General features: G+C 36.4%; 1 protein-coding gene across 3 annotated transcripts in view; it reads right to left on the reverse strand.

The window, feature by feature from the left end:
- MAGI3 (membrane associated guanylate kinase, WW and PDZ domain containing 3) overlaps positions 1 to 13,529 on the reverse strand; it is a 292,279-nt gene that overhangs the window by 70,527 nt on the left and 208,223 nt on the right. For all 3 annotated transcript variants that reach the window (XM_015148560.3, XM_077950860.1, XM_015148570.3), the window contains one exon: positions 12,725 to 12,804. In XM_015148560.3, the coding sequence (XP_015004046.2) occupies positions 12,725 to 12,804 (80 nt within the window). The remainder of the gene's footprint in view (positions 1 to 12,724; positions 12,805 to 13,529) is intronic.

Raw genomic sequence — 13,529 nt, forward strand, 5'->3', positions numbered from 1 at the left:
TGGAACATCCTGGTAGAGATAAATAACAAGCTCTTGGCCATATGAACCTGGCACTCAAAAGAGAAATAAAAGAAGATAAAGATTTGAGAGACACTGTAGTAAAAGCTATGACAGCAGACATGATTACCTAGATAAACTGAGCAGAGAAAGGTGAAGAACAGAATCTTAGGCGCACTGACATTTTAAGGGGCAGATGGAGAAAGTAAGAATCATCAGGGGGAATGGTATAAAAGAAGACAGAAGAGGAAGGGCATGGTCAGCATTAAAAAATGCTTTGTAAAGCTGTTAGGCATAAAGATAAGGGCTAAAAAGAGTCTGTAAAAATCAGTAGCTTACTGGTAACCCTGAAAAGGTAAGAGGCAAAAGTCAGAATATTGTAGTAACTGGAGAGAAAAATAAGAGGTAGAGTCCTTAAGAATACATGACTTAAAACAAAAATTTGCTTGTGAAAAAGATAGTATAAAAACTATGGGGAGGGTTAGGGCCAAGAGAAAATGTGTTTATTTTTGATACAAGAAAGACCTAACCTAACCATCTTTTCCCGTGTGTGAAGCCAAAGTATTCCCCTAAAAAGCTATTTCAAAAGACAAAACTATTTTGGGCATATCAAGCAGCTGGTTGGTTCTAAATCCCATGAATTCATCTTTCTTTCCTCTTCCCAAAATAGGATTTTTCTTGTTTAAATGTAAGAATTACAATTGTTTTCTCATGGTGGAGCTCTATTCAGTTGATAATTTTTTTATCACTCTCTAAGCTCTGAAATATCAACATTCAAAACATTTGTAAGCTGCCTTTAGCAAAAATTTAACCTTTCTTTCATCATAAGAGAAATGGGATGGGTTGAGGGTAAAATGGATTCCTAATGTTGTATTTTCAAGACAACTACCTAACCAAAACACTATTTTATTTGAATAGAAGATAAAATGTACATCAATTAAACCAAACTGTTCAAGCTGTGTCCTTACACTGTATTTGAATATACAGCTGGGTTCAGAATATCAGAAGATTGGGAAGAAAAGGACATGTTTTAGAAACTGTAAGGTCTTTCCAGAAGATCTTAAATGTTCAGCAGAATGTAAACAATATCTTAAACTATAAAACCTACATTTAAAATATTATTCTTCTATTTTCAGCATCTACTCTGTGCAAAGCACTGCAGAGAATACTAATGTGAATCAGATATAGTTCATCCTGAAAATAGTCTTCTGTGGGGCTATTTTCCCCCTACTGAGTGGGGAGACAAACTGTAGAGAGAAAGTGGTAAAGTCTGGCTGAGCATAAAACAAACAGACTCGATGTTCTAAAGTGTAGGCTCCCCCCAAGATCAGTATAGGCAATGTTAAAAAGGTGCACCCAGTGTGTAGATGGGAGAATAGCCCTTATTAAAGAGTTTCAAACATTCCAAGAATACCGAATGCAATTTTGATTGTTCTATTTTAAGAAAAATATACTTAGGATGATCATAAAATGTACTGTCCACTTTTGAGAATAAAAGGTGATACTATTAATAATTATGCTGGGACAACAGGAATAAGCTGGGTTAGTCCTGGGTCAACGAAGACACATGTTCAGCCTTAATGTAAAGAGCACTAGGGGGAAATGTTCATCCAATTATACAAATTCCTTAGAGAATAAAGAATGGGAGGAACGTTTCCAGTTTCTCGGAGCCCCCTCACTTTCTTCCCCAAGGAAGAACGAATGTCTTTTTTTTCTTTTTTTTTTTTTTTTGAGACGGAGTCTCACTCTGTCCCCCTTGCTCCCCCTTGCTGGAGTGCAGTGGCCGGATCTCAGCTCACTGCAAGCTCCGCCTCCCGGGTTCAGGCCATTCTCCTGCCTCAGCCTCCCAAGTAGCTGGGGAGTTTTACACAATGTACTCAATATGCTTGCCTCAGGGACTCTTGAGTTCTCTCAGTTTTGGTTAACAGCCTGCCTGCAGAGGTGTATTCTGGTCTGTTCTCTGCCATGTCTGCCCATTGGGAGTAGGCTTGCAGTTGAACGCACAGGCCAAAGACTAAGTATTTATGTCTCCCTCCTGCAGGGATAAAACAACAGCAAGGCCATGTACATGCAGGGCTAACATTCATTCACTGGCATTCTGACTTCATCTGTCTGTCTCTGGTGTCTTATTTCTCTATTGACTACAAACTGGTGAATGAAGACATGCTTATTATTTATTGGCCCCTCAAAGCCTCACAGAGATTAAAAAGTATTTCCAAAAGGGCGACCAAAATAATCTGGAGGATAGAGTAGTTTCTTTCCTTTTTTCCCTTTCTTTCTCTTCCTTTTCCCTTCTTCCCTCCTTTCCTCTATTCCCTCTTTTCAAACATTCAAGTCTCTGATGAAAGGATATATACAGATGAATGTGTCAAAAATCACTACTCTGAGTGTGGTATCTAGTTACAATGCAATATAAGTGCTACAAGAGAGACATGTCATATGGTACTACTGAGCACAGAGACAACATCTACTTCTGACTTGCAAGAAAATGACCGAAGGGGCTACAAAGAAATTATAGCTTAGACTGGAGCTTAGAAGGATAATAGGTATGAGCCAGGTAGACACTGGAAACAAGACTGGTTCCTGGCAGAAGAAATGGGTATATGGCAAAGACGAAAATTATGTCAGATTTATGACATGAGAATACTTTGAAAAATAAATATGGAATATGATTCAATTATAAAAAATCTTTAATACTTAACCAAGAAGTCTGGACTTTATTCTGCTGACAATGGACAGCAAGGGAGAGACAGTTAGAAAATTAGTTTTAGAAAGATTAATTTGGTCTTACATAATATCTCCAAGGTTTTTTGATCATGCAGCCTTTTTAGTAAAAAATCTGACATCTGCCCCCTTCTAATATGTATATAATAAAACATATACAAAAATAGATGTTTTTAAAGGAGGTGATTAAATAAACAATTATGATTTTACCTTGATGAAGTTGAAAAAAGTTCATATACGGTCATATATGGCACACAAACAGTATCAGCTCTTCCACTTTCTTGCTATTAGTCTGGGTTTGCATATTTGTATTATCTTCAATCAGTATTTTTGTAGAAATCTTTTAAAGTGACATTTCCATTTTATGTGAGGTTAGTTTAAAAACTATATAACAAGTCTATAAATCCACTTAACTGGGCACAAATCAACTGTAAAATTTCACAGTGTCCTTGAAAAAAGAGCAAAGGTGTCACACCCATTCCTCCCTCAAGGCACTCTGGTTAGAGTCTGCGATAATCCGACATATGGAATCAGTAAGAATGCCATTACCAATCTGTATGTAAAATAGTAGTGAAGCTTAGTTTGTTTCTTTTTCTTTCAGTAACAACATTATGAAAAATTAGTTCTAATATTTTCTACTGGTTACCAGTAGATAGTTTGAGTATGATCATTTTGGAAACCACTGGCATAAAAGATATATTAAACAGAGAGAAATAACTGGAGGAAGAAAGACCAAGAATAATCCAAGTGTGTAGTGATTAGGAGAATGGAAAGGAAGATATAAAAGAAAAAGCACAGATAGAGAAAGAATAAATAAATAATCATGTGAATAAGCAAATGTAGCAAAATGTTAATTGTAATATCCTAGTGGTGGGCATATGTATGTTCACTGTAAGATTCTTTTCATTTTCCTATATGTTGAAACTTTTGCATAATAATATATTGGCAAAAAGAGAAAAAAGAAAAAGCAAGAGGACATGAAAACTAAATCAGGAAGTAGAGTAAGAAGAGAGGAACAGGTAAAAATAATTGCAAAGATTTTGGCATAGATCATTATGAGAATGGTACCTATATGACAGAAAGAGGGACGAGGTGGTGTTAGGAGAAAGATGTCAATTTAGTTTTAAATAAGCTTATTTGAAGTATTAGTAGGGAAATCAAAACAAAGACTCAAAAGCAAGAGGAAATAGAAATATAATTCAGAACAAAGGACGATACTAGAGATTTTGATAATGGGGCAGGCTATAGTAAACTGATAAAGCTATGAGAATAAATACTTTCTACAAAAGAAAACAAGAAAAGGCTGAACTGAAACAATTAGGGACCAGGAAAAAGAATGGAAGCCAGTAAAAGGGACATGCTCTAGAAGACAAATACCATGCTCACAATCAAAAAAGTCAACTTCTATAGTATTATATATTCTAGTTTGCCTTTAGAATGGCTGATTTCACCATAAGAAGGGACTTACTATGGACCCAGGAGGAAGAGGCTGCAGTGAGCAAAGATTGCGCCACTGCACTCCAGCCTGGGCGACAGAGACAGACTCCGTCTCAAAAAAAGAATAATAATTGAGGTATAATTTACAAACAATAAAATGCACAACTCTTAAGTGCCCTTTTAATGGTAAAAAAAAAATCTGGCTGGGTGCAGTGGCTAATGCCTATAATCTTAGAACTGTGGGAGGCCGAGGCAGGCGGATCACGAGGTCAGGAGTTCAAGATCAGCCTGGCCAATATGGTGAAACCCCGTCTCTACTAGAAATACAAAAATTAGCTGGGCATGGTGGCACCTGCCAATAGTCCCAGCTACTTGGGAGGTTGAGGCAGAAGAATCACTTGAAACTGGGAGGCAGTGGTTGCAGTGAGCCAAGATCGTGCCACTGCACTCCAGCCTGGGTGACAGAGCACAACCCCGTCTTGGGGAAAGAAAAAAAATCGAGTGCTTGTTCAATTATAAAAAGTGGGTTTTGGTAATTGGATATGCCTGTGTAACTGTCACCTCAATTGAGATGGAGAATACAGCATTCCAGGGAATTATCTCACTTTACCCCACTTCTACTCTCCCCAGTCATTTTCTGATTTCTATTACCACACATGAATTTTGCCTGTTCTCAAGCTTTAAATAATGAATAATTAAGAACCTACTCTTTGGTGTCTGGCTTCTTTTACAACATGTTTCTGAAACTCATCCATGTTGTTGAGTGTTATCAACACTTTTTTCTTTTGACTCATGAGTAGTGTTTTATTGCATGAATATACCACAAATGGTTTATCCATTCTCTTCTTGATAGATATTTGGGATGCTTCCAGGTTTGAGCTATTAAGAGAAAGGCTGTCATAATCATTCTAGTTAAGTCTTTTGGGGAACATATGTTTTCATTTCTCTTTAGATATTACTTCATAGGAAACTGTCAAAAGTTCTAAAAATGTTCAGGTAATTTTGTGCCCCCACTCACAATACATGAAAACACTAGTTGCTCTAAAATCTCATTAATCTTCGGTATTGTCAGTATATTTTATTTTACTATATATAAAAATAATATTACATATATAATATGTATATTATATGTATATTTATATTGGGGTATAAGTGGTTTTTAGTTACATGGATGAACTGTATAGTGGTAACGTCTGAGATTTTAGTGCACCCATCACCCAAGTAGTGGGTGTACCCACACTTGGTACATACTTGTGTACCCATAGCTTAGCTCCCACTTATAAGTGAGAACATATAGTATTTGGTTTTCCATTACTGAGTCACTTAGAATAATGGCCTCCAGCTCCATCCAAGTTGCTGCAAAAGACATTATTTCATTCTTTTTCATGGCTGAGTAGTATTTCATGGTGTGTATGTGTGTATATATATATGTGTGTGTGTGTATACATATATATACACACACACCACATTTTCCTTTTTTTTTTTTTTTGAGATGGAGCCTCACTCTGTCACCAGGCTGGAGTGCAGTGATATGATCTTAGCTCACTGCAACCTCCACCTCCCAAGTTCAAGTGATTCTCCTGCCCCAGCCTCCTGAGTAGCTGGGATTACAGGTGTGCACCACCATGCCCAGCAAATTTTTGTATTTTTAGTAGAGATGGGGTTTCACCATGTTGGGCAGGATGGTCTTGATCTCTTGGCCTTGTGATCTGCCCACCTCAGCCTCCCAAAGTATTGGGATTCCAGGTGTGAGCCACCACACCTGGCAATACCACATTTTATTTATCCACTCATCATTTGATGGGTACTTAGGTTGGTTCCTAAGTTGGTTCCATATGTTTGCAATTATGAATTATGCTATGATAGACATACATAAGCAGGTGAGTTTTTGATATAATGACTTCTTTTTCTTTAGAGAGGTACCCAGGAGTGGGATTCCCAGATCAAATGGCAGATCTAATTTTAGTTCTTTACTTATTTTTTTTTTTATTATTATTATACTTTAAGTTCTAGGGTACATGTGCATAACGTGCAGGTTTGTTACATATGTATACTTGTGCCATGTTGCTGTGCTGCACCCATCAACTCGTCAGCACCCATCAACTCGTCAGCACCCATCAACTCGTCATTTACATCAGGTATAACTCCCAATGCAATCCCTCCCCCCTCCCCCCTCCCCATGATAGGCCCCGGTGTGTGATGTCCCCCTTCCCAAGTCCAAGTGATCTCATTGTTCAGTTCCCACCTATGAGTGAGAACATGCGGTGTTTGGTTTTCTGTTCTTGTGATAGTTTGCTAAGAATGATGGTTTCCAGCTGCATTTTAGTTCTTTAAGAATGCGCCATACTGTTTTCCATAGAGGCTGTACTAATTTACATTCCAACCAGCAGTGTATAAGTATTCTCTTTTCACCACACCCATGCCAACATCTATTGCGTTTTGACTTTTTAATGATAGCCACTCTGGCTGGAATAAGGTGGTATCTCATTGTGGTTTTAATTTACATTTCCCTGATGATTAGTGATGCTGAGCATTTTTTTTTTTATATGTTTGTTGGCCATTTGTATATCTTCTTTTGAGATATGTCAATTCATGTAATTTGTCTACTTTTTACTTTTTGGTGGCATTATTTGGTGGGTTTTATTTATTAATTTTTCTGATTTGTTTGAGTTCCTTGTAGATTCTGGATATTGGTCCTTTGTTGGATGCATAATTTGCAAATATTTTCTCCCATTCTGAAGGTTGTCAGTTTCCTCTTATGATTATTTCTTTTGCTGCGTAGAAGCTTTTTTGTTTAATTAGGCCCCATTTATTTTTGTTTTTGTTGCACTTGCTTCTGGGGTCTTTCTTTCCATGTTCATCAGGGATACTGGTCTGTAGTTTTATTTTTTTGTTATGTCCTTTCCTGGTTTTGGTATCATGGTGATACTGGCTTCATAGAAAGAGTTAGACAGGATTCCCTCTTTCTCAATCTTTTGGAATAGTTTCAGTAGGATTGATACCAATTATTCTTTGAATGTCTGGTAGAATTTGGCTGTAAATCCATTTGGCCTCGGGCTTTTTGTTGTTGTTGTTGTTGGCAATTTTAAAATTACTGATTCAATCTCATTGCTAGTTATTGGTTCAGGATTTCTATTTATTCCTGATTTAAGCTAGGAGGGTTGTATGTTTCCATGAATTTATCTAGTCCTCTAGATTTTCTACTTTGTATGCATAGAGGTATTCATAGTAGCCTCAAATTATCTTTTGTATTTCTGTGGTGTTTGTTGTAATGTCTCCATTTTCACTGAGCTTATTTGAATTTTTTCTCTTCTTGGTTAATCTAGCTAATGGTCTACAAATTTTGTATATCTTTTTCAAATAACCAGCTTTTTGTCTCTTTGATCTTCTATGTATGTGTACATGTATATATATGTGTATACACACACACACACACACACACACACACACACACACACTTCGACTTTTCTTTTATTTTTTGAGACAATCTCATTCTGCTTCCCAGACTGGAGTGCAGTGGGACAGTCTCGTCTAACTGCAACCTGTGCCTCCTGGGCTCAAGTAATCCTCCTACCTCAGCCTCTGGAGTAGCTGGGACCACAGGTGGGTACCAACATACCTGGTTAATTTGTGTATTTTTTGTAGAAATAGGGTTTCACCATGTTGTTTAGGCTGATCTCAAACTCCCAAGTAATCTACCTGCCTTGGCCTCCTAAAGTGCTAGGATTATAGACATGAGCCACTGTATCTGGCCCACTGTTTTTGTTTGTTTCAGTTTCATTTAATTCTGCTCTGATCTTTTGTTATTTCTTTTATTCCACTAACTTTGGATTTGTTTTTGTTTCTCTAGTTCCTTGAGGTGTGATATTACGTTATCAATTTGTGATATTTCAGACTTTTTGATGTAGCAATTTGTGCTATAAACTTTCCTCTCAGCACTGCTTTGCTGTATCTCAGAGGTTTTGATAACTTATGTCACTAATATCACTCATTTCAAATAATTTTAACACTTCCATCTTGATTTCATTCTTAACCCAGAAATCACTTAGGAGCAGACTGTTGAATTTCCATGCATTTGTATAGTTTTTAGGGTTCCTTTAGGAGTTGATTTCTAGTTTTATTCCACTGTGGTCTGAGAAGATACTTTATATGATTTTGAGTTTTAAAAATTTATTGAGACTTGTTTTGTGGCCTATCATATGGTCTATTTTGCAGAATGTTCCATGTGCTGATGAGAAGAATATATATTCTGCAGTTCTTGGGTAGAATGTTCTATAAATATCTGTCAGGTTTATTTGTTCTAGGGAGTAGTTTAAGTCCAGTGTTTGCTGATTTACTGCTCCAATTATCTATCTAGTGATGTCAGTGAAGTATTGAAGTCCCCTACTATTATTGTGTTGGTATCTCCTTTCTTAGGTCTAATAATAATTGCTTCATGAATCTGGGGGCTCTAGAGTTAGGTGTATATGTATTTAGTATTTCAATACCTTCTTGTTAAATTGATCATTTTATCATTGTATAATGACCTTGTCTTTTTTTTAACTGTTTTTGCTTTAAAATCTGTTTTCCCTGACATACCAATAGCTACTCCTGCTCACTTTGGGTTTCCATTTGTGTGAAATATCTTTTCCACTATTTTACCTTGAGTCTACAGGAATCCTTACGTGTTAGATGAATCTCTTGAAGACAGAAGCTATTTGGTTTGTGAATTTTTATCCATTCTGCCGATCTTTTTCTTTCAAGTGAGCATTTAGACCATTTACATTCAACATTAATATTGAGATACAAGGTAGTATTACAGTCATCATGTTGACGGTTACCTAGTACTTTGTTTTCTTCACTGTGCTATTGTTTTATAGGTCCTGTATATTTTTTGGGGGGGCGGGGTGGGGGCGGTGGGTAGAGTCTCACTCCATCACCCAGGCTGGAGTACAGTGGTGCAATCTCGGCTAACTGTAACCTCCGCCTCCTGGGTTCAAGCAATTCTCCTGCCTCAGCCTCCTGAGTAGCTGGGAGTACAGGTGCCCGCCACCATGCCAGGTTAACTTTTGTATTTTTAGTAGAGACGGGGTTTCACCATGTTGGTCAGGGTGGTCTCGAACTCCTGACCTCATTATCCACCCACCACAGCCTCTTAAAGTGCTGGGATTACAAGCGTGAGCCACTGTGTCCGGCAGTCCTGTGAGTTTTATGCTTTCAAGAGGTTCTATTCTGGTGCATATCAACTTTTTGTTTCAAGATTTAGAACTCCTTTTACCATATCTTGTAGGGCTGATCTGGTAGTGTAAAATTCCCTCAACATTTACTTGTCTGAAAAATACTTTATTTCTCCTTCATTTATGAAACTCAGTATTGCTGGATACAAAATTCTTGGCTGACACTTACTCTGTTTAAGGTGGTTAAAGATAGGACTCCAATCCCTTCTGGCATGTAAGGTTTCTGCTGAGCATCAGTGTACTTTAGTCCTTCTAAAGGATGTAGATGGTATCTCTAGCCCTTGTAGTGGGTGTTGATGGTATCTCATTGTAGTGGTAACTAATGATAAGCACCTCTTCATGTTCTTCTTGACTCTTCTTTTATCTTCTTTTGTGAAGTGCATAAATCCTTTGGCCATTATAAAAACCACTTTATTGAGGTATAATTTACATATACAATTCATCTGTTTTAAGTATACAGTTCAATAATTTTTAATAATTTATGGAGTTGTACAACCGTTACTACAATCCAGTTTTAAAACGTCTCCATAACTCCAATAAGATTCCTCATGCTGTTAACAGTTAAATCTCTATTTTTACCCTTAGCCCAAGGCAACCACCAACCTATTTTCTGTTTCCACAGATTTGCCTATTCCGGACACTTCATACAAATAGAACCATATAATATGTAGCCTATTTTGTCTAATTTCTTTCACTTAGCAGGTTTTTGAGGTTCACACATATAGCATGTATAATATTTTGTTTCTTTTTATTGCTCAATAGTATTCCATTGTAGATTAGAGCACATTTTATTTATCTACTCATTGGTTAATGGACAGTTGGGTTGTTTCCACTTTTTGGCTATTATGAATAGTGCTGCTATGAATATTTGCATGCAAGTCTTTATGAGGACTTTTATTTTCATCCTCTTGGGTAGATACCCAAGAGAAAAATTACTAGGTCATACGGTAAACTTATATTTAACCTTTTAAGAAACTGCCAAACTGTTCTCCAAACTGGCTATACCATTTTCCAATGGCACAGCAATGTACAAGGGTTACTGTTTCTCCATATCCTCCCCAAGATTAGTTAGATTAGTTACCATCTGTTTTTTTTTTTTTGTTATAGGCATTGTAGTGGGTGTAAAGCAGTATATTACAGTATATATGTGGTTTTAATTTGCAAAACACCTAATGACTAATAATTTTTCATATTTTTTCATGTTTTTATGGGCTGTTTATATATTTTCTTTGGTAAAATGTTTATTAAAATATTTTGCCCATTTTAAAATTTGGCAACATTATTGAATTGTAAACAGTTCTTATAAATTCGGAATTTAATTCCTTTGGCAAATATATATTGCAAAGTCTGTGACTTTGTCTATTCATTTTTCAATGGTGTCTTTTGATGAAGAGAAATTTAAAGTTTCTATTACATGCAAAATATTAATTTTTTCTTCTATGGTTCATATTTTTTGTGGCCTGCTTAAGCAATCTTTGCCAATTCTGACATCATGAAGACACTCTCCTATATTTTCTTCCAAAAGTTTTGTGGTTATAGCTTTTATGCTTAGGTCTTTGATTCATCTGAAATTAACTGTTTGTATGAAGTGAGGTATAGTTGACGTTCATTTTTCCATATCAGTTGGCACCTTGGTTGAAAATAAAGTGACTACATACATGTGTTTTGATTTCTAGACTCTCTATTTTCTTCCACTGATCTATTTATCTATCCTTATGCTAATACCAAACTGTCTTTATCACTGTAGCTCTAAAATAAGTCTTCAAATCTGGTACCCTATGTCTTCCAACTTTGTCTTTTTCTTTTAAGGTTCTTTGGCTAATGAACATAATATATCTTGTCAATTATTATTATTATTAGTAGTAGTAGTAGTAGTATTTTGAGACAGGGTCTCACTCTGTCACCCAGGCTGGAGTGCAGTGGCGTGATCACGGCTTACAGCAGCCTCAACCTCCTGGGCTCAAGCGATCTTCTCACCTCAAGCCTCCCGAGTAGCTGGGACTACAGGTGCGTGCTACGACACCCAGTGAGTTTTTGTATTTTTAGTAGAGACAGGTTTCACCCTGTTGCCCAGGCTAGTCTTGAACTCCTGGGCTCAAGTGATCCATCCACCTTGCCTGTGATTACAGGCATGAGCCACCATGTCACCAGCCTCTTATTAATTATTTTGTCTTCCTTAATGTCTTTCAATTATGTTTTGTAGTTTTTAGTGTTGAGAGCTTGCACACTGTTCAGAAGATTTGTTCCAAGCTATCTAACTTTTTTGATGCCACTGTAGAGAGAATTTTAAACAATTCCATTTTCCGATTGCTTCTTCCTAGAAAACTCTTAATAACCCTTATAATCATGCTGAACAATATATGTGGAAATTTTGTTTAATTTCTTTTTATAAATTGGACTTCAATACAAGGGGGACTATTGTGAGCCTCATTTTATGCTACTTATTTTTAAAAACCAATTAATATGTAGTTTCTGATTAGTAATACAAAACAAATGCAAATTTTATTCATTTGCAAAGGTAAAGACATCGCAAACAATTTTGGAGGAATAAATTCTATACTTATTTACAGAACTCTACTCTTTTTAAAACTTTGTTTATTTATGAATTTTCAGAGACAGGGTCTCTCTGTTGCCCAGGCTGGAGTGCAGCGGCATGATCACAGCTCACTGTGATCTCAAACTCTTGGGCTCAAGCAATCCTCCCATTTCAGCTCCCCATATAGCTAGGACTACAGGTATGTGCCACCACACCCAGCTCAAAACTATACTGTTAAATGTAATCTATAATATATAAGACAAATAAGTGCTATTATCTGATGATTCTTAGAGAAATAATTTTTCCTTTAAGCAGTAAAAAGTAAGTGTGTGTATGTGTGGGGCCTATATTAAAGACTTTCATTGAATTTCTACTGCTGCTGTAAATGGCTAAGGAATAGCTATAGATACTTGCATATCTACTGTAATGTATACTAAATTAAGTATACTTTAAAAACTTCAAAAGACATGATAAACCTAGCTTATGGTTGAGGATGTGCCTAATTTTTAAATATTTATTTAGAATTGTAAAAGTCTGTCTTCGGGACAGACGTCAACGAAAGGGCAAATGTATTTTATTGTTGTTGTTGTTTTTATAGAGAGTTATGTAATCCTGAAAAAGAAATGAAATCTCTCATAAAGTTAGATGTAATGATGTAATTACCACAGTCAGTTGATTATGATATCCACCCACTGCTTTTTTGCTTGTGTACATTATGGTTTGTGTAGGGTTTTGGAAAACCCATTACTGGGGCAAGAAGAGCAAGAAAGGATTAAGAGAATAAGTATGATAGAAAAAGTTTCTGAATCTCTACCTCCATCTTCACAGTCTTCAGGGGCTTTGGCTTTCTTACAAAGACGCGGATCCAACCAGGTGGTTGTCTTGGTATTGTGGCTGTGGAATAAAAATTTTAATTAGAAACAGTAAAATAGAGGAGAAAACTATTTCAAAAGTAAAGATTAAAAGTGACTAAAAGGTATATGATGGTTGAACATTAATCTCCTAGAGCACCATTTGTATTCCTCAGATTCATTCATTAACCCTATTGTTCTCAGTCTACTTCAAAATTTCCATAAAGGAATGGTAATGCTAAGGCACTAACTTGAGAATCAAGACTTTAGAGAAGGCCTAAAATGCCAAGTATGGAATAACAGACACTATTTTAAGCAGTTAAAAATGTTTCAAAAGGTGGGTGCACAGCCACATACTGTGCATTATCTAGCCAACAATACTGCACTGAAAACCTTGTTTGCTCGCTGGCTGAACTCCTTCCTCCTTCCCTTCAAAAAGTACTATATTTCTTGCATGCCTGTGATATGTAGGTATTGTGCTGGCAGTTGGAATATAAAGATAAATAAACAATCAGATAGAGCCCCAGCCATCAGGGACTCTTAAAAATAAAAGAGAATAAAATAAAGAGTTTTAAAGTGGCTGTTTTTCTGCCACATGCAAGTAAAAGCAACAGGTATAAATTCTGCTCTACAAAACTAAGTTTTCATCAGCATGATCCACACAGGGAAAAAAGGGAAGAATAAAAATATCCTGCTCCTGGCTTCATTTTATGATATAGGCCAAAGATGACTTTAGAGAGCAGTATCTGTTTAATTTCATTAAATGTC

The sequence above is a fragment of the Macaca mulatta genome, chromosome 1 (assembly GCF_049350105.2).
Source record: "Macaca mulatta isolate MMU2019108-1 chromosome 1, T2T-MMU8v2.0, whole genome shotgun sequence".
Taxonomy (NCBI): Eukaryota; Metazoa; Chordata; class Mammalia; order Primates; family Cercopithecidae; genus Macaca; species Macaca mulatta.